Source organism: Hyperolius riggenbachi, chromosome 5 (genome assembly GCF_040937935.1).
Source record: "Hyperolius riggenbachi isolate aHypRig1 chromosome 5, aHypRig1.pri, whole genome shotgun sequence".
NCBI lineage: Eukaryota > Metazoa > Chordata > Amphibia > Anura > Hyperoliidae > Hyperolius > Hyperolius riggenbachi.
In genome coordinates, this window is record NC_090650.1 from 137,189,599 (window position 1) to 137,210,537 (window position 20,939).

The 20,939-nt window shown below is 40.4% G+C and overlaps 1 protein-coding gene across 3 annotated transcripts in view; it reads left to right on the top strand.

Moving 5' to 3' along the window:
• The window catches only part of MYRIP (myosin VIIA and Rab interacting protein), a 533,041-nt gene that overhangs the window by 480,284 nt on the left and 31,818 nt on the right, over positions 1–20,939 (top strand). For all 3 annotated transcript variants that reach the window (XM_068236299.1, XM_068236301.1, XM_068236300.1), the window contains one exon: positions 20,700–20,888. In XM_068236299.1, the coding sequence (XP_068092400.1) occupies positions 20,700–20,888 (189 nt within the window). The remainder of the gene's footprint in view (positions 1–20,699; positions 20,889–20,939) is intronic.

Genomic DNA, 20,939 nt, shown 5'->3' on the forward strand with positions numbered 1-20,939 from the left:
GAATCAACTCCTCACATTCACGTTTACAAGGCTTCACCCCTCCTCTGGAATGCCCTCCCACAACATATCCGTCACTCGCCAACCTTTGTTACCTTTAAACGTTCTCTAAAAACACACTTGTTCCGACAAGCATATGCTCTACCTTAGGCCACTTCCCTTTGTACTAAGACCAAATTGCACTCCTACTAGGTATCCTAAAACACAAAGCCTCTATATATTTGCTGCATACTACCCCTCCTCCTGTCCCCCCCCCCCCCCCCCATTCCCTTTAGATTGTAAGCTCGCAAGGGCAGGGCTCTCTCCCCCTTTTGTGTCTTGGTAACCATTATACATTTTATTCATCATGTTAATTTTATCACTGTCATTACCAATTCGATAATTTGTATTTTGTATCATTCTTTGTATTTTGTCACTAATTATGTATTTTGTATATTGGTGTACACCATTGTCTGTATTATTATGTACCCCATGTTTGTTTCTTACTTTGTACAGCGCCACGGAGTATGTTGGCGCTCTATAAATCAATAATAATAATAATAATAATAATGGGAGATTGTGCCACCTATCTAGCTGGGATTTAATACTGTGCAGTAGCGGCGTATAATTAAGACTGTACAATTGGGTGGGGTCTCTAGATATTTTTATCCCCAGATATTTGATGGTATGAGAATTTATTTTTACCCCCAACTGCGTCCAAGTAGAGACGTCTGCTCTAGGTGACAAAGGTAGAAGTTCACTTTTGCTTGGGTTGATTGCGAATCTAGAGCAGGCGCCCACTTCTCGAATAGTGTCTAAAGCTATGGGTAATTGAGTGCTTGGGTCTGACAAAAATAATAAAATGTCATCGGCAAATAATGCCTGTTGCACCATCGTATCCCCAATTCTTATCCCTTCCAGTCTTTTCCTTAAGAGAATAGCCAGTGGCTCCAGGGCTGAATTAAAGAGTAAGGGAGACAAGGGGCAGCCTTGTCTTGTGCCTCTCTTCAAATAGATATAAATTAGAAAGAAAACCTGGCACAGCAACCTGGGCTTTTGGTTTGGAATACATAGCCTTAAGGGCATTTATGAAATGGCCCTGGAACCCCTGAACTCTCAAGACTTCGAACAGCCAGTCCCATTCTACTTGGTCAAAAGCCTTTTCAGCATCAATACTGAGCAAGGCTGCAGACCGATGTGTTAAGGTATAGGCTCTCACCTGCTCCAGAACCGCAACCACCTTTCTGATGTTTGTCACCGCAGAGCGTTGCCTCGTAAAACCTACTTGGTTCGGGTGGATTAATCTTGGCATAATGTCCACTAAACGCTTAGCTAATATTTTGGACAGCAATTTTACGTCTAGATCTATCAATGAAATAGGACGAAAAGAGCTCACTTGTTCAGCATCTCTGCCTTCCTTGGGGATTAATTTTATATGTGCTAGATGTCCAGTAGATGGGAATTCACCTTTTGATAATATTCTTTTGAAAACTTGGACTAGTACAGGTGAGATTTCCTCTTTAAGAATTTTAAAATATTCGGAGGATAAGCCATCCGGGCCTGGAGCCTTCCCCAGAGCAAGGGAAGTTATAGCATTTTTAACTTAAAAAAGAGTGACTTTAGCATTTAACATTTCTAGTTCGTCCGTTGTCAGTTTTTTAAGCGGTATTTTTTGTAGTAAATTATATATTACCGTCTTTGGGGGGGATTTAGAGGAATAAAGTTGTTGATAGTATTCGGCAAAGGTATCACAAACCTCTGCTGGGTGGTGAACAAGCGCTCCCCTTTTGCCTCTCACTATCATAGGCTTTCGTATAGATAGCGTTTTTTTTGCCATTGAAGCCAGAAGTCTACCAATTTTCTCCCCATGTTTATAGTAGTGAAGCTGTAAATATGGCCTATGTGCCTCCTCTCTAACTCTAAACCAGGTGTCACAGTTTAACTTACTCTCTAACCATGCCTTTCTATTAATCACTGTAGAATCCTCCCTGTATTTGGTGTAAGCTAATCTTACTGACAAGACCGCTGACTTATATTGCTCGTTTGCCTCTTTTTTTTTCTTTTTGAGGTATGCCATTACTTTACCTCTAATGACTGCCTTAGATGTTTCCCATAAAAGTATAGGGGTATTTCTATGCAAAATGTTGTCCCCCTGATATTCCAGCCACCAACCTTTGAGCAGGCCCGCAAAATTTTCGTCGCTGTATAGTTGCGATGGAAATCGCCAAATAAAAGTGTCTCCCTTTGGCGTAGTGTCTAGTATTTCTAGGACAATAGGTGCGTGGTCTGAAATGACCATGTCTTCTATGGAGGCTTTCATAATTCTGCTAGACAACGTGTCTCTGGTTAGAAACATGTCTATTCTCGAATGCGTTTTATGTCTGTGAGAAAAATGAGTATATTCTCTGGCTGTGGGATTTAGATAGCGCAATGCGTCAATTAAGTTGGTGGCTGTCATTAAGATGGCGATCCTCTTGTCATGTGGTCTAACCTGGGCCTTTTTTTCAGATCTATCCTCACTCGTGTTTGCAACCGAATTCACATCCCCGCCTACAATGAGGTTTGGAGATGAATTCTTTGAGAGTCGAGACAATAGTGAATCAAAGAATTGCTGATTATTATCATTTGGGCCATAAATATTCCATATATAGAAAGCTTCGGTAGCAGTATTAAATATTAAAGATAACCATCTACCACCCGAATCTGCGTCACACACAGGGTTCTTCATTTGGAAATTTTTGTTAACAAGAATCATCACTCCCGCTGATTTATTGATTGCCGGAGCCCCAAAAACTTCTCCCACCCATTTTTTCCGCATATAGTGGAAATTTTCCTCCTTCAAATGTGTCTCCTGTAGGAGACAGATGTCAGGAGACAACCTCTTTAAATGATTGAGGATTCGTGAACGTTTGCCTGCTGACTGTAGGCCTTTAACATTCCATGAAATCACCCGAATGGTGTGACACATTTCGTGCGATATAATGCATGAATAAAGATGAGTCCGGCACCATCCTCTTAATGCTCTTTTATCTTTATTGTCAGATCACCGACATCTATAACGACGTTTCGGAGGGCAGGCCTCCTTTGTCAAGTAACAGCCAGTACGATATAATGCAAGCATTTTAAACCATGTACACATAGTAATTGAGACTTTTCTAACTCGTGACCCACACAGTGCAACCGATATCTCACCCCCTAAATCCCCATAACCCTCAACCCCTAATTCTTTCCCATTTACCCCTGAGGCTAAGTCCTCTGAACCTAAGTAACTTGTAACAAATAGGAACGTGAAACTCACAACCTGGTGAATAGTTTGCGGGAAAGAGTCACTTTTCCCGTTTGGGGACTCCTCTTCTTCCCCGATGGTGGCTCCTTCTTTCAGCTCCGAAGCAGCCTATTCGCACAGCCAGAACCGCTTATGCTAGAAAAGAAGCAAAGCTCTTGCATTTAAGCGTAGAAATCTTTTAAAGCGTCCTCAGGAGGGGTCCGCTGCAGGCGAGGGTCTACGTCTATTTGGAGATGCGTTCGGAGAGGTGCGCGTGTTCGACAGATAGTCTTTAAGTTCCTCTGGGGTATCGAAAGTATGTTGCTTGCCATCTTGGTCAGTGATGCGCATAATCGCAGGATATAGTAGCATGAACTTAATGCCTCTAATGTTGAGAGTATTGCAGGAGGAGACGAAGGCCTGTCTTTTCTTGGAGACCTCCGCTGAGTAATCATTAAAGAGTCTCAGTGTGCAGTCTCTCAGCTCTAGATCTTGTGTCTTGTTACGGTATGCCGCCATAAGATTTGCTTTGTCTGCGAAGTCCAAGTACCGGACCATAACCATTCTTGGTAAAGATCTTTTCTGCTTGTTGTGTAGTGGTCCCACTCTGTGGGCTCGCTCTACTTTCAATGGTGCTGTTAGACCTAAAGCTTCTGGTATTTCCTGCGCGCAGATTTCAGGCAGCTGTGAAGTTGGACTATCCTCAGAAAGTCAAATTATTCTAATATTGTTCCTCCTGGACCTATTTTCTAGGTCCTCAAATCTAGAATGTGCAATTGTGTTGTCTTTTTGGAGGGTATCAATTTTAATGTTTGCATTATGTAGATCGTCCTCACACTGACTCACTCTCTGCTCAGCTTCCTTCAGCCTTTTAGCTTGGTGCTGTATGTCTTTCCTTATGCCCTGCAGTGCTTGTTTAATGGCCTCCTGTATGGTGGTCTGTAACTCTGGGGCCAGAACTTTTCCCACCTCCTCCGCTAGTTTCCTGTAATTTATGTGCACATTGGTCTGCATACCTCCTCTCCGTGAATCACCATCTGATTCCCCTTCCGAGCTGGTGTAATTGCTCTGCACTTCTCCTTCCTCCGTCTGCTGAGTTGCTTTGCGCGCTGATCTCCTCGCCACAATCTTGGGTGTTTCTCCCTCTCGTCCCTGGCGCTGTGGTTTGCTTCCTTGTCGGGTGAGATAGCGGTCCATTTGTGGAAGTATGTTGCGCTCTGGGGGTTCCTTGTATTCCGGGTGGTCGTTTAAGAGGTGGCGGCGGGTTTTGCTGTAAGCGGCGGGACTGGATGTGCGGCTGACGACCGGAGCTCTACTCTCACCCTCCCACCATACAGGCGCCGGAACCGGAAGTCAATTATCAAACGTTTGATAAAGTGTTTGGTAAAGCTTAGTGAATTGAGGCCATTGCATGAGAACTATTAATCTGCACCACACCCCACTTACTACTCAAGCACACCTCGTCTAAAAGCACACCATTATTACATCACTATCTTATGTCTATCAAAATAAAGAAAGCATGTCCCTATTTTCACTGCAGTTCCACGCTATCTTTTTCTCCAAACATTACTACATTATTCCCATTCTTACTGCCCTCTTCCCCACTAAGGGCTGGTTCACACGGACGGCAGGTGGCTTCTGGCGTCTGGAAGCCGCGTCGTCCTGTGATGCCTCATTTGGGGGCCGGCGGTGGTACGGCAATCGTCAGCTTACCGTCGTGATCAATGTTTCTCATCCTCACTAGGGGACATGAAGACTCAGCGGCTAGGCGACCCTAAAAGCCACATGTGGAATTGGAACGCCGCGTTTGCAAAATCGATGGTAAACTTTGATAACTGCACAATGTTAAACGCTCCCATTCACTTGAATGGGAACATTTAGCCGACGAGTCCCGGACACTTAGTGGTAAACGCCACCAACCCTCCGTGTGAGCCGGCTCTTACTGGCTTTTTTCTTGGCTCATTTATATAAAAAAAACAAGTTGCCAGTTTGTGATATGATTTATTCATAATTTTAAATAGATTAGATTAAAACATACATTCTAAAAAAAATTGTAAAAACTAGGGCCTGTCAATCAATGTTTGAGATTAATGATTGAACATTTTGTTGATTGAAAATTCACTAGGAACAGTCATTCTTACATTGATTGAGTTTGGGTATGACCTCTATGTACCATACAGCCGCATAGCATTTGTGTTGCATTGAGCAGTACAAAGTAGTAATTTTGATTCAATCAGATTTCAACTGAAATGTAAATGAATATTAAGTGCAGGGGGTAAATCAGGTAGACAGTCTATAAGCTCTAGATATGAATTGCTAGTTTGCTCTAAATATTACAGTATATAGCAGAGTTTTATTCGGAGACACCCCTTTAAACTTAAATGTTAACCATATTCGAACACAAGTGGGGATGAGCCACTCTGTAGGCACCAACTGTTTGAATAAGGCCTGCAAAGTCCAACTCCAAGCAAAATGTTTTGTTAAAGAGGAACTGTCAGCCATACTACCTCAGAAAAAAACCCACATATATAAGAGGGTAAATACTTGCTCTACTTACATAACATATGTACTGCACTGTCCATGTTTTGATTTTAGTGATTTTTCTACATTAAAAAGGAGAAAATCCTTCTTAGCATTTCCCATTTTAAGTGTGGCTATTTTGAAGCCAATCCTGATGTCATTTCTTGCCCTACTCTCCTCTGCCTGATTATGTATGTATTGCCCGCCCTCCACTATACAAAGTGCATTGTCTCAGCATGAGAAATATTGATCAATCAGAGAGGAAGAGAGGTGTGGGAGGGGAGAACAGGAGGGGAAAAGGCTTCAGCCAATCAGGCTGCATTAGTTAAGGGGAAATAGAAAAGCAAAAAAGGGCAACCCAGCATGCCCTGCAACTTCCTTTTTGTGTACCAAATTTTGTGTGTACCAAATAAGAGTCAAGTAAACTGAGGAATGATCATTTATCAACAAGAAAAGTAATAGTGATTTTAACTGATGGATTGCCTGGTTAGCATCCTTATTGCTTGTTTTCCAGATAAAAATAAATCGTTGATTTTTTATTTTATGCCCGACAGTTACACTTTAAGCACTAAATGAAAAAGGGTAAGAACCACTTTCACATTTTCATTCGTGTATAACAATGAGCATTTAGTTCATCAGATCCAGACAGCCTCTGACAAATTGACCTTTAGTAGAACTGGATTAGCACTATCCATTCTCTTTCAACATGTCTCATGTAACAGCTCTTTTCAATGTCTACACGTCATAGCTCTTCCCATAAAATAAGCATGTAGAGATAAAAGCTCCATAACTGGTTGTGCAGTGACATTTTGGATTAAATCCCATCTAATGGACAGGATTTATTGCACGGTGTTGCTGAAAAACTAGTTATGAATGTTTTTCTTTATACAATAATTCCATGAAAAGACCTCTTATACTCAACATGTTTAAAGCAGACCTAGACCCATAACTTTCTCTATGCTCTAAAAGAAAGTAATAAACTTTAAAGAAAAACATTTCTTTGTTACAGCTTACAGAACTCCTATAATAAATCTGTAGTGTCTACTTCCTGGTTTCATGGGATTACAGAACGAGTTAACCTCCTGTGTTTACATATTAGTGCATAACTCAACACACATCTCGGCACAGTTCAGACAGAGCTGACAGAGAAAATTACACTTGTGATTACTTGCAGATAAGTGAGAATAAAGGTAGCCATACATCAGTTGACTTGGCGGCCGATCAACCATCCAACTTGATAATTAATTATAGAATCTAATGAAAATTGGTGCTGCCAAGATCCTGCCCGATCGATGATGCAACCAATTTTGGGCCAAAATTGGTCGCATTTGTCGAACGGACATGCTGTTAGATAACGGGCCATCGTGGTCGATTGGGCGCACGACGGCAATGGCGAGCGATATCGAAAGGAGTGATGAAAGCAACTAAACCCCTGACACTGTTCACCTAATGTATAAATGTGTATGAATGTGTATGTATGTGTGCAATTTTACATGTCCTGTGTCGCATTGCCCGTCAATCTTCTGTATCCATCGCACACACACATGGTGACAGCATAAATGATAAAACATACAATGCCCAAAAAATGAAACATATAATTTGTCTATTATATCTTTTGAATTCAAGCCAAAAGTTTTGTTTTTATCTGTTTAGTAAACAGTACATTCTCTACATGGTCTTTAGCACACTGTAGATAGGCAAATATGTAATTTTGGATAGTAGTAGCTTTTTCCTTACAGCCCCTACATGCACTACAATATTATTCAGTGCTCATTTAATAGTGAACTTATAAACACTAGCATTCACCAATGCAATGCTAGAAAAGCCTTTAGTTTAATAACATAATGTTAACAACGCATAGATAGAACAATGGAATGCCCATACAAACAGGCCATACTTACGTGGCAGTAGCTCAGAAGCTAGTATACTAGTAGTATGCTAGTATCCTGCTATTCTATATACACAAGTCTAAAGCAGGAGATAAAATCTTCGGCATGGAAGGTTTGCCATGCACTATAATATGATGAAATATACTTTATAGCCATTGTACAATTTTTAAAGGATCTTTACCATTGAAAAAATAACTACCGTCTTTCCCTTAAAATAAGACCTCCATGAAAATAAGACCTATCTTATATTTCAAGCATGCTTGAACTATAAGTAATCTCCTGAAAATAAGACCTAGCTGCACACAGAGTGAGGAAAGTTTGGGTAATACCTGCACTCAGCGCCCCCCCCCTCCCCCCCGCCACCACGCAGCCGCTGCTGCAGTTGATTTACCTGCCCTGCTTCTGCCCCTCTCCTCCAGAAAGTCGGAACATGCTGTGCATAATTCAGACCTTACATCAGTGGTGAAGGCATCTAAACTTGAACAGTAACAGAGCTTGTATACAGGAAGTGATCTCTGTGATCTTCCTGTAGAGCTGTTTTTTTAGCTTCCTTCACTGTTTCAGGGGGAAAAGGGCAGAATATTACAATTCCAAACAATCAGCACAGCAGGGTTTTTTAGAACCTACATTTTTTCCTTTATAGTTTATTCTTTCTTTACAATCTCTCCAAATCGTGGACAAAGCATGTAGATACAAAGACCGAACTTCCGCTTTACATAAAAAGATAGCCTGACACGTGTTTCGCGGCCAGCAGCCACTTCCTCAGAGGCACATCATATACAAACATCCAAGGGTAAGCGTAAAGAGCCCCGCGATCTGGAGTTCAGAATAATGACTGCCCTCAGCGACGAAGCTGGACCACGCTGTCTGTCTATGTCTCATGACCCATGAGACATAGACAGACAGCGTCTGCTGCAATTCATTAGGTCCAGCTTCGTCGCTGAGGGCAGTCATTATTCTGAACTCCAGATCGCGGCGCCCTTTATTCTGACCCTTGGATGTTTGTATACGATGTGCCTTTAAAGAAGCAGCTGCTGGACGCGAAACACGTTTCAGGCTATCTTTTTATGTGAAGAGGAAGTTCGGTCTTTGTATCTACATGCTTTGTCCACGATTTGGAGAGATTGTAAAGAAAGAATAAGCTATAAAGAAAAAAACTTTGGTTCTAAAAAACCCCGCTGTGCTGATTGTTTGGAAATGTAATATTTTGATATATCAGGGGTGAACCACACTGCAATTTTTATTCTGTCGTTGGAAAAGGGCAGAAGCAGGTAAATCGGCCGCAGCAGTGGCTGCGTGGTGGTGGCGGGGGTGGGGTGGGGGTGTTATCTGCTACTTACACTAGCTAGGGGATCTGGCTATATAATTGGGAGACCTGGCTATGTACGGGAGGGGGATCTGGCTATATACTTGAGAGATCTGGCTATGTACGTGAGGGGGAGGGGGATCTGGCTATATACTTGGGGGGGATCTGGCTATATACATGGGGGGAGGAACTACCTATGTACTGGGGGAATCTGGCTATATATACTGGGGGATCTGGCTATATACTAAAGTGGGAAATGGCAACCCCCACAAATATAAGACCTCCCCGAAAAAAAGCCCCAGCACATATTCTTAATGAAAAATTAATATAAGACAGTGTCTTCTTTTCGTAGAAACATGGTATGATCTAAAGTAAAGAAAAAATAACTGATTGCTTAAAGGTTTAAAAAAAAACAAAAAAACAGACTTTAAATGTGTAAAGCCCTTTTCCTGGTAATACCTTTTTCTTGATTAAAAAAAAAATCCCTCCAGGACATCTCTGTGTAGTGCATATATATCTGATTACATTACACAGATCACTAAATTCCTTTGACTTCCTGAGCTGTTAGCTCTGGTGAATTGGAAGGGATCTGATATTTGTGTGGCTGCACCTGGGCTGTGAACAGATATATATATATGATCCCGATATACCTTGACCTTGTTTTGTCCAACCTAACCTTGGGCATTTGCTTTTTGTAAACAGTAGAGACATTTTTCACCTGGAGCAAGTTTTTGTTTAAGCAAACGTATGAAGTGCGAAGCAGAAATTGAAGGTGTTTCCTGCTTTATTCTTATGCTTTAATAACATTTCATTCCAAAGTTAACCAAACATATAGAAAAAATACATGCATTCAAAAAATCCCATCTCGCACATGCTGTAACAGTGCTACATGATGACCAGATTTGTTATCATAGCTAACATTTGATACAGTTCATTATAGTTTCTTGAATTAATCCATATTTTTATAGGCAAAGAAACATAGCTGCAACATGTAGATAATTAGATCATTAGAACAGACGTACCACTCATTAGAAAGCTCTTAATTAGGGAAAAGACAAGAAAGTATATTGAATTTTACAGATTTATATATACTTTTTTCTGTATGGACCTTGTAAAAAAAAATACATGGAGCACTAAAAGATATTCTTTGGTCTTCATTAGTGATATCAAGGAGCGTGAGCTCATGAAACCCATCACAATTTCCGAGTAGCATCGATTACCCTACCTTTTCCATAATGTTCTTGATGGATGTATTTCAATCTAATTGGCACTTAAAAGCACTAGAGCTTTAGAGGGGTACAGGTGACTCTGTCTACTCTTGAGAAGCTTCTGATCTGTAAGGAGCAGCTCTCATCTTCTTCATTATCACTCTTTAGCTTTCTAACAGGGTCAATACCAAAAGTTTATGTCTAATTTAGAGAGTTTTTCTTTCTGAATAGCTCCATAGACAACAAATAAACACTGTAAAACAAAAGATTTTTATTTATACAATATCAGTAGACTATTAAAGCTTTAAGTCAATCAGCAGTGTTTAATGCTTCTCGTGAGACAGATGATTTAGTTCCTGATATTTGAATTAATCAATACCACCAAAACACCTACCAGTTCTTAATCTGTTCCGGTGCTTAAGAATGGCAAAAAAAAAACCTTAATAGATTTTTGTTAAAAGTGGACAAAGGCAGACTTTCGACTTAAAGAGGAACTCCAGCCTAAACAAACATACTGTCATTAAGTTACATTAGTTATGTTAATTAAAATAAATAGGTAATATAATCTCTTACCCACACTGTTTTAAAAGAACATGCAAATGTTTGATTTCATGATGGCTGCCATCTTTTTGGTTGAAAGGAGGTGACAGGGAGCATGAGACTCAGTTCCAACTGTCCTGTGTCCTGAGCATCTCTTAAAGTTGCTAGGCAACGTGAATAACAACATAGGAAATCCCATCATGCTCTGCAAAGCATCAGGGAAAAAAAAGCCCGGGCTTTTTTTCTTTGATGGGTGGAGCTTAGGTAAAAATGCAGCTAAAAATGATGCTTTGGTATGATGCTTTGGTAAGAAAAACAAAGTTCTGATGCTGTGAAACTGTTTAAGAAACACCAAGCTTTTTCAGTTCTGCTGAGTAGATTTTTAGTCCGGAGGTTCACTTTAATAAAAAGTAGGCAAGCATGGTAGAAGTTAGATATAAAAGTTAGACAAATGTGGAAGTATAGACAGTGTGCACTTACTGTATTTGTTCAGTATTATTTGATATTCACGCTTACTTAATCTTTGTCAAGAAATGTCATTTTATCAACTTCTGTTTATCTTCTTGGTCCTGTAGTAATTTAACAGAAGTGGTGATACATTCATAGTAAAGTGGTAATATAAAGTAGTCCTTATGGATTTATCTTTCTTTTTGTACATATTAAAGAGTAGTCAAGCAAGTCCTGCTACCCATAGTTCTACTTAGCCGGGGCTTCCTCCAACCCCTGGCAGCTGCTATATCCCTCGCCACAGCTCCGCTGGCCCCCGTTCCTCGACCGTGCTGTACACTATAGTACTATGGGTAGGAGGAGTTGCTTGACGACTCCTTTAAGTCATAGTAACAGACTGGAAACTATGTGAACCTATTCAGAGTCTAAGACTGACAAAAATAAAAATTTGTAAGGATCCGCTCAGCTGGCTGCACAGGCAGACAGCTGTTTGACCATTCCTCTAGTCTGTGGGCTGCAGGTCTCTGGAAGAGAGACCTGTCTTTACTTTGCAAGTTTCTGATCTGCTCTGCTGCTGAGGAATTTGCATACATTGGTTATGCAAATCACCCAGCTAACTCTTTTGTAGGCTGGCAGTATAAAACCCCATGTTTTCCCAGAGTCCTTTGCTGGTCATTCCTTCAGGGTTTGTTGAAACACTCCTAGAGTGTCAGCCATGCTATTTCTTGTCAAAGTTATCTTAGAGTAATTCTTGGGACTGCATTAGGCAGCTTCCCTGACCCTAGTGCAGTTAGCTTGCTATCTATTTTGTCTGTATTGCCTCTCTGTTGCGATTGTCCTGTCACCAACGGTGGTTGTCAGGAAATCGTTCTGTCTGTCTGGGGTGCTAACCAGAGCAGCGGTCGCTACTGGTAGCCCCTTCTGTTAATCTGTCTTTCTTGTTTGGATCGCACTAGCCTCTAGCGGTAGCGGCTGTGGATCCTTCTGATCTTTGTTCTTGGATTGTAAGCTGGAGCAGCGGTTGCTATCGGCTACCTCATCTGTCTGTCGTGTTTGGATCGCACTAGCCTCTAGCAATAGCGGCTGTGGATCCTTCTGATCTTTGTTCTTGGAGTATAGCTGGAGCAGCGGTTGCTCCCTGCTATCTCATCTGTCTGTTGTGCTTGGATCGCACTAGCCCCTAGCGGTAGCGGCTGTGGATCCTTCTGATCTGCTTTCTTGTTCCTGAACTCGGATCGCACTCGCTCTGACGGAAAGAGCAGTGGATCTTTCCTCTCGTATTCCTGTTTTCCGTTTGTCTGTTTTGTCTGATACGAACGCTTGCTGTAGGCTCGGTGAGGTAACCGTTAAGCAAGCGCTCGCGTTCTCTGTTTCGTGTTGGTCTGTCAGTGGTTAGTTAGGCGTGCTTGTCTCTGTTGCGCTTAACGTGCGGAGATCGCGCTGTAAACGCATTCGCTGTTGCGAATGAGTGCGGTGTTCACGTTTAGCTAGCGTTTGTTACTTTCATTATTTTCTCATTGTCGTTTGCTGTGCCTTTGCTACTCTTGTGTTCTGTTCTGGTCAGTCTTGTGTCACTTCTGGCGATCGCCTCTCTCGCGATCGCGTTCATACTTTGTTTCTGCGAATGTGTGTTCACCATTGCTGGGTGGCGAATAGATTGGGGAACACACATTTAGCCTATCTCTGTGCTCTTCTCTTTAAGGGCTGTTCAGCCCCGCACTGTCTTAGATCTGTACAATTCCCATCTGGCATTTGTGGCCGTGCAGAGGCTGTGCTCGTCTGCACTCCACAGCACCATCTGCTGGTGGGAATTGCCCTCTGCTGGTGCATTGCACCTAGCCTGGGTCCACCCAATTATACGCTTGTGGAAGGTTTTCGCTGTGTCAGTGCGCATCTTGTGCGCTGACCGCGAAAACGATTCCGCAAACGTTACAAAATTCTGATCGATTAATTTATTACATGTATTTATTAATTTATTAACATGTTTACTTTTTGCAGCATTATGTTAAAAGATCAATTTATATTGTTCCAGTGTTAAGTAACATTGTGCTAAATAACAGTTATTATTAGGTTTTTTTGGACTTAGTTATTAAATGGGTATAATTAATTTTTTGTCATCTTTTACTGTACAGTAGTAAGACTTTACAACAGATTTAACATGTTTTGATGGCTGGATGGTTTAGCAGCATCTCAAGATTTCTACTCCTTTTTTTCTCCAAGTGTATATGAATTGTTCATTAAAGGATACCAGAAGTGACATGTGACATGATGAGATAGACATGCGTATATACAGTGCCAAGCACACAAATAATTATGCTGTGTTCCTTTTATTCTTTCTCTGCCTGAAAGAGTTAAATATTAGGTATGTAAGTGGCTGACTCAGTTCTGACTCAGACAGGAAGTGACTACAGTGTGGCCCTCACTGAAAAGAATTCCAACTATAAAACAATTTCCTAGCAGAAAATGGCTTCTGAGAGCAAGAAAGAGATAAAAAAGGGGAATTTCTTATTAGTAAATGTCACACTGTAGTCACTTCCTGACTGAGTCAGGACTGAGTCAGCCACTTACATACCTGATATTTAACTCTTTCAGGCAGATAAAGCAAAAAAGGAACACAGCATAGTTATTTGTGTGTTTGGCACTGTACATACCCATGTCTATCTAATCATATCACATGTCTCTTTAGGTATCCTTTAAAGAACACCATCTGTAGCTAGCAATCACGTTGAAGCAGACTAGCCTGAATTAACATTACCCTTAAAGAACAAACCAGTTTATGCATGACATAAATATGCCCTAGAGTAGCAGTGGCGTATTGGACAGTGTTAGCCATCAGCAAAAACAAGCAGTTTTGAATCAGGATGAAACCATTTATTGGCTAACTTATAAGAAAGAGAGTAAGCTTCAGACTCCGTTTCTGTATGCTGACAAGATGTTAGAACAAACAGTTTATATGCATACAACATCACAAGGAGGTTTGTTTTCAAAATATAAATAAATGTAATTTAGATGCCTTAATCACAACAGAACATCCAAAGGGGGCCTTGAAAGGATATGTAAAAGAATCTTGCATATAGGGGTCATAAGCCACCTTAATGTATCAGAAAGTTTTATTCAATAGAGACTACAGACATCTTGAATCTAGTCTACGGATCACTATACAGCCGCAATATGGCCATATAAAGATACCTGGCAACTTTACCTATTTTTTGAAACTTTTTTTCTAAATGTTCAGAGTGTGTGAAATTTTAAAATGACCTGGGGTCCCCCCTCTTAAGGCTCTTTAAACCCTTGTCCCCATGCAGGCTGTAATAGCCAGAATGTGGAGCCCCGGCTGAGTGGGGCTTCACACCCTGAGCTATACCAGCCTGCATGGTACATGGTATGGGGGGCTCTGGGTGGGGAGGGGAGCCCTTGTCCAATTCATTGACAAGGGGCTCTTCCCCACCTCCGGTGCCCCAGGAGGAGGTGGGGCCAACGACAGGTGGGGGCCAACGACGCCCTGGGGGGTTCATGGTGGCATCTGGGAGTCCCCTTTAAGAAGGGGACCCCCAGATGGACATCCCCTGCCAGGAGAAATGAGTATAGGGGTACAAAGTACCCCTTACCCATTTCCACAAAGGGTTAAATGAAATAAAAACACAGCCACAAAAAAGGTCTTTTAATAATCTTAATTAACCAGAAATACTTACCTGTGCCTTTAAAAAAATGTTCCCACACCAATATCCTTCGGAAAAGGTCCCACGCCAATATCCTCTATCTTGCGACCTTCTTCTTGATACATTGATTGAAGATCTCTGCGCACCTGATGCCTCACCAACGCTCACCGTGCACAGCTTGAGCAGCTAATTTATGACACATAGATAAGACCCTTTGTTTACTCAATCTTCACATAACTGAGACTAAGTTTGGCATGGAGGGATTGTAAATTCTGAATTCAAAATCAACATACAAACAAAATGGATGAAATATTTGCTTAGGCTGAAAAGTCGCAGGTTCCTGATGATTATTCACATGTCCCTGGCCATGTAATGCATGCTAGGGACATGCAATGCATACAGGGAGATGTAGTTCCTATTGATGTGGCTACATCTGTAACCACATCAATGGTATTTGCATCTTTTAGCATGCATCACACGCCTAAAGCATGCATTCCGCGCAACATACAATAACCAGCTGGAATCTGCTAACTGTTAATTTGACAGGGAAGAGAGAAGATGGAGGCTTCTATATGGGCACAGGTGCTGCAGAGCAGCCCCCCTAGGTAAGTAAGTCTGCTTTAGCCCTTACAGTATGCACAGTTTACAAACCTTAGGGGGATGTTGCTCTGACAATTTTTTTAAATACTGCTCTGATCCCTTTAAACCTGTCGTTTTCTAGTGTCTTTCTCATTAAATCTGACTGTGGCTAGTATAGCCTGCCATGCTTTGTATGTTCTTTGACCACACTGTGATTTTTCTGCATGAGTTGTCAACATATCCTTTGAGTATGTGTAGCCTGATGGCCACTCTTGGAACACGTTATCACTGTGTCACTTCCTTTGGAGATAATGACCCTTATTTAATTTATTATTTTTTCTAGGTTTTTTTGCTAAGATTTAATTTTTAATCTTGTTAACATAACCCTTTAGCACTCTGCAACTGAAAAAGTATCAAAAAGTAGATGAAAATGTACTGTCAACATTATTCTGAGTGTTTTTTTTTGCTTGCTGTTGGCTTTAAAGAGGAACTCCAGTGAAAGTGATGCAATGAAAAAAGTGCTTCATTTTTACAATAATTGTGTATAAATGATTTAGTCAGTGTTTGCCCATTGTAAAATCTTTTAAATCCCTGATTTACATTCTGACATTTATTACATGGTGAAATTTTTAATTTTGGCAGGTAATGTAGCTGCTGCATGCTTTTTTGGCAGTTGGAAACAGCTGTAAACAGCTATTTCCCACAATGCAACAAGGTTCACAGGAAACTGCAGGGAGTACCATGGTCTTCAGAGTTTCTTGTGGGAGGGGTTTCACCACAATATCAGTCATACAGCGCCCTCTGATGGTCTGTTTTTGAAAACGAATAGATTTCTCATGTAAAAGGGGGTATTAGCTACTGATTGGGATAAAGTTCAATTATTGGTTGCAGTTTCTCTTTAAAGGCATTTTATTGATAAGGGCCCATATGCAATTCACTTTTACTCCTATGTTTCCCAACTTGATATTTCCACAACATGCCATAAAATGCCTTTTAAGCCACCAGCAAGCAAGAAAATATATTTGATAGTACTTTTTCAACAACTTTTGGGTCGTTTTTCAATTTTAAAAAACTGAAAATGTAGTTTTAAGAGAAGATGAAAATGATCTCCTAGGAGATAACTCAGGCGAAAAAGTGAATTTCATATGGGCCACTGGGCTATATGCAATTCACTTTTTCACCTGAGTTTTCTCCTAGGTGATATTTTCACAGTTTGCAAATGAAATGCCTTTTAAATTGCCAGTAAGCAAACAAATACTCAAAATAATTTTTACAGTATTGTTTCACCTACTTTTTGGTACTTTTTCAATTGCAAAGTGCTAAAGAGATGTATTAAATCGAAGATGAAAAATGATCTCATAGGAGAAAAAGTGAATTGCATGGCCCACTGTGTGAAAATATCACCTAGGAGAAAACTTAGAATAAGTACGAGAGGTTTAGAAATAGAAATTTTATTTTGAAACCCTTTCTGCACTGACGTTTTAGTATTGTGTTGTACCTTATCATATTTTAGACTGTCATCTCTTCTAGAATTATCTTTGATCATAGCATATTGTTCATTTACTAACTGTGCAGTGACTAATTCACTCTCATGGTAAGCATCAATATATAGTGAAGTTCATTCAGCACGTTTGCCTTTTATTAAGGCCGACTATGTTCAATCAATGTAATCTAATTAAACATTTAATCAATTTGGTCATTTGGTTGGTGGGAAACAAAGGTGGGGGGGCAGATTTTTTTATTACTCATAGGCAGTGCTGGCGATGCATAACTTTTCTCTTTATACAGAAAAATGTAAACTTAAATAACGCATGCAGTAGGCTTCCTAAATTATTTGTTACTATTCTAAAGTGTACCTGTGCAAAAAAGTGCTCTTGGGGGGTACTTATCTTGAGAGGCGAAACCTCTGGATCCTAATATGTCTTCCCCCAACCTCCGAGGCAGAGGTGATCCAGCGCTGGGACCCCTGAAGATCTCCTTGTCGGATACTAGATATAAGCGCATGCGCACTGGCGGCTTTCTGCTTGGGCTCTGGTGGAAATAGCCGAGCCTGATTGGGTCCACTCTACTGCACAGTTGGGCAGCCCCAATCTGACTTGGCTATTTTCACTGGAGCTAGGATGGAGAGCCGCTAGTGCGCATGCACACAACTGCCACATGTTGTTGTTTTTTCGGGGCTGCCAGTGTTGGATCCCCAATGTGAAGAGGACAGGGGAAGCATAATTAGGATTGTAAGGCTTCCCCCTATCGAGGGAAGTACACCCACCCCCTCCCCAGCGCACTTTTTTTCCTTACAGTAGTGTTCCTAAATACCTGTCATTGAGACTATACAAATGGTGCATGTCTTGCAGGCAACCTTACCTATGCACAGGTTGGATATTTAGTGTCTCAGCTATGTAAATTCCATGTGGCTGAGGCACTTATTACCCACCAGTGCATAGGTGAGGTTGCCTACAAAACATGCACCATTGGGGAGTCACGAGGACAGGTTTGAGAAACACTGCCTTACAGGTTTTCTTGTAAGTCAAGTTGCACTATTGTTATTTGAGTACTATAAACATACATCAGTGCACCCAGAGTCTTTCTGTAATGGTATTTATAAACTTACCATTACCACTTAGCATTTCAATTCAATAGTTATGAAATTACAAAACTAACTAAGTTTTTTGTAGCAAAATATTCTGAAATGTGCTGTGCTCAACTATGACTAAGGGCATATTGTAGGTTCGACACGCGTCAGTTGATCCTGTGGTTTTATTGCACTTTGTCATGTGAAGTTCTAAATAAAGAATACCAGCTTTTTTCATCATCCATTGTCTGGTTTGCAGATTGTTTGCATTGCAATGTTGATACATTTGTGTAAACACAGTGTAAAATGTGAAAAGGAGATCTCTGTGAAGCTCTCTGTGCTTCAAGCACAACAAAAGCTCAGAACAGCTAATTAGACGATTTTAATATATAATAAAAAGCAGTTTGAATAAAATGCAATGGCAGGTTTCAGGGCAAGATAAACTACACTTTGCAAACTTGTAATTTGTAAAGAGACAATATTATTTATGCACAAAAGCAAATATGACAACTGTATGAGTAATAAAAAGTAGGAAAACACATTTTTACTGAATGTTATGTCAGAGTTTCAGACCACTTTAAAGTCAATAGGGCTTGCCACACATTTTCGGTTTGTAAATTTTCACGGTAAAATTCGCAAACTCATTCGTGAACACAAAATCGCAATGTCCGGCCATCACTAATGTGTATACTTGCTATTCAGTTGCTTATATTTGCTGAATTACCCATTTACGTTTTTGCTACAAAAGCCATTACTGCAGAAATTTCCGCATTAAACAGCAGCTAATGGTGAAATCCATTTGTAGTGAATTACAATTTTATGCTCCAGAGAAAATACTTGGTTTTCCAATTAAGTTATTGTGGTTTGTGTTTCTCACATTCTGGGAATTCCCTTCTTGCAGTCCAATTACACCTTATTAATTCACTATGTTGATAAACATACTAAGGGGTCATTTTATTAGGATTTTGTTCCGTCAGTAGCTTGCTACACTGTGCATAGACATTGCATGTTAGTTAAACTAATGTATTAAAATCAGCTGAACATTTACTATCATTTTAGCAATGTACCACATGCTATTTAATGGGTGAATCTTCTGTTGTTTCCCTTCACTAACAGTTGATATACCGGTAATATGCCAGTTTGATGGTGGATTACAAGCAGTGGGTTCGAAGGAGCAGGGAGCATGATGCACTGTTATAATAAGGTCTAAACACATTTATACTAAATAGTACCAAATTTGGTTGGGCTTTGCTGCTGAATTAATGCTGTAGCAGTTTAAAGCAGACCCAAACTCTTGCATAGCACACAATGAAAAGTCTTTATTCAACATATAGTTATTGAAGAAATCTACTGTTCTGTGTACCTGAGCTTGTTTAACAAAATCAGTTTATAATTAGCTTGTATCAGCAGTAGTGAATAGACTAAAGAAGTCGCCTAACACTGATGTACTTCTGATTATTCTGGTGTATTACCTTTTTTCCCCTTTAAACTTCTCAATATGCTTCACAGTAAGTGACTGGTAAAGCAGCCATACATGAAACATAAAACACCTTAAAAGGAGGAAAATTGAAAAAATAGTCATGGTTATTATATCAGGAAAGAAGAAGGAGCATGCAGGGCATTGTTTTCGAGGATGTTGCATTGAATGGTGGAAAGCTGTTACTGAGATTGGAATAAATACTCCTAACTACTGTGTACATTCCCAAGAACATCCCCAAGAATGTTAACCCCCCCATTGCTATGGAATGAATGTGCCATTGCAGTAAACCCTTCAAAGCTAAAGGAGGACCACGGGACCAAGTTTTACCTCCTGCATAGTGCAGCTTTATGAGCCAATTTGACAAAGAGTAAAGGATTTCCCAAGGTGACGCCATTGCCCATCAGTGAACCCACTGCACTGCTTCTCCACTGCTGTGCTCTCCACAGCAATGAAGCACTTAGCCATTGTGGGAGCAGAAAGAATAATAAAAGATGATAGCAGTCATTCGTCATTTGCCATTTAATAATTCAACATGATGGATCACTAATTGACATGAGACAGCTGTACGGACAATACATTTTCACCTGAGACAATAGCAAATGATCTGCCCTTCTGATGAAATCCTAGCATTTGTATGTAGCTTAAGTACTTGCTTTAAAATAAATACTATACTGTGTAACACAGTTTAATGGACTATTTAAACAAAAATGTATCAGAAAGTAAAATTTTTCTTTTGAATATACGATAATATGGTTCCTGCAAATGTAAGTCTCCAGTTGATCCAAGTTATTCATTCATATAAAAAGTTACTATTGATTACATATTCTGTGCAATGTGTGATAACCGGACGGTAAAAGCAAATATAGCATTAAAAGAGTTATTCCCATATCCTAATCAGAATCAGAATCTTTTATTTCGCCAAGCACGGCTGGGCCGTGCCCGGAATTGGGTTTGGCAAGTACAGGGCTAGTGTGAGAACAAGCAGGACATAACGATACATATATGTAAGCAGACAGACAATATAAGGGGTACAGTTACAGCATTTGGACACATTTGAACACGTATATATGAAGTGAGCACCCGTGCGGTCAGGCTGGGTGCTACCAGACACCAGTTGTCATGTAGGATGAGGAGGGATCTAAGAGTTCTAAGTGTTCAATCAAGATATGACTTCACTCTAACGTATTTTATTTCCATGTACTGCTCCATATTTTTCTAACTTGTTGCTGTTTTATCCCCATGTATTCTTGTGCATAAACAGAAGTACTCTGCTGTGTCTCTCTGCAACATATCAACAGAAGTCCTAAAAGTCATCAATGCAACCGAGGAACTGATAGCAGGATCTACGGATCCATGGGATTCCCCAGGAAATACTGTTGAACAAGGGAGTTTTCCCATAGTTGATGACCCCCTCACACTGGATGACCAACTTACCAAACTGGAGGAAAATGTAAGGATGATTAAAGTTACTGTAATGTTATTTCCTAATTACTATGTAAAA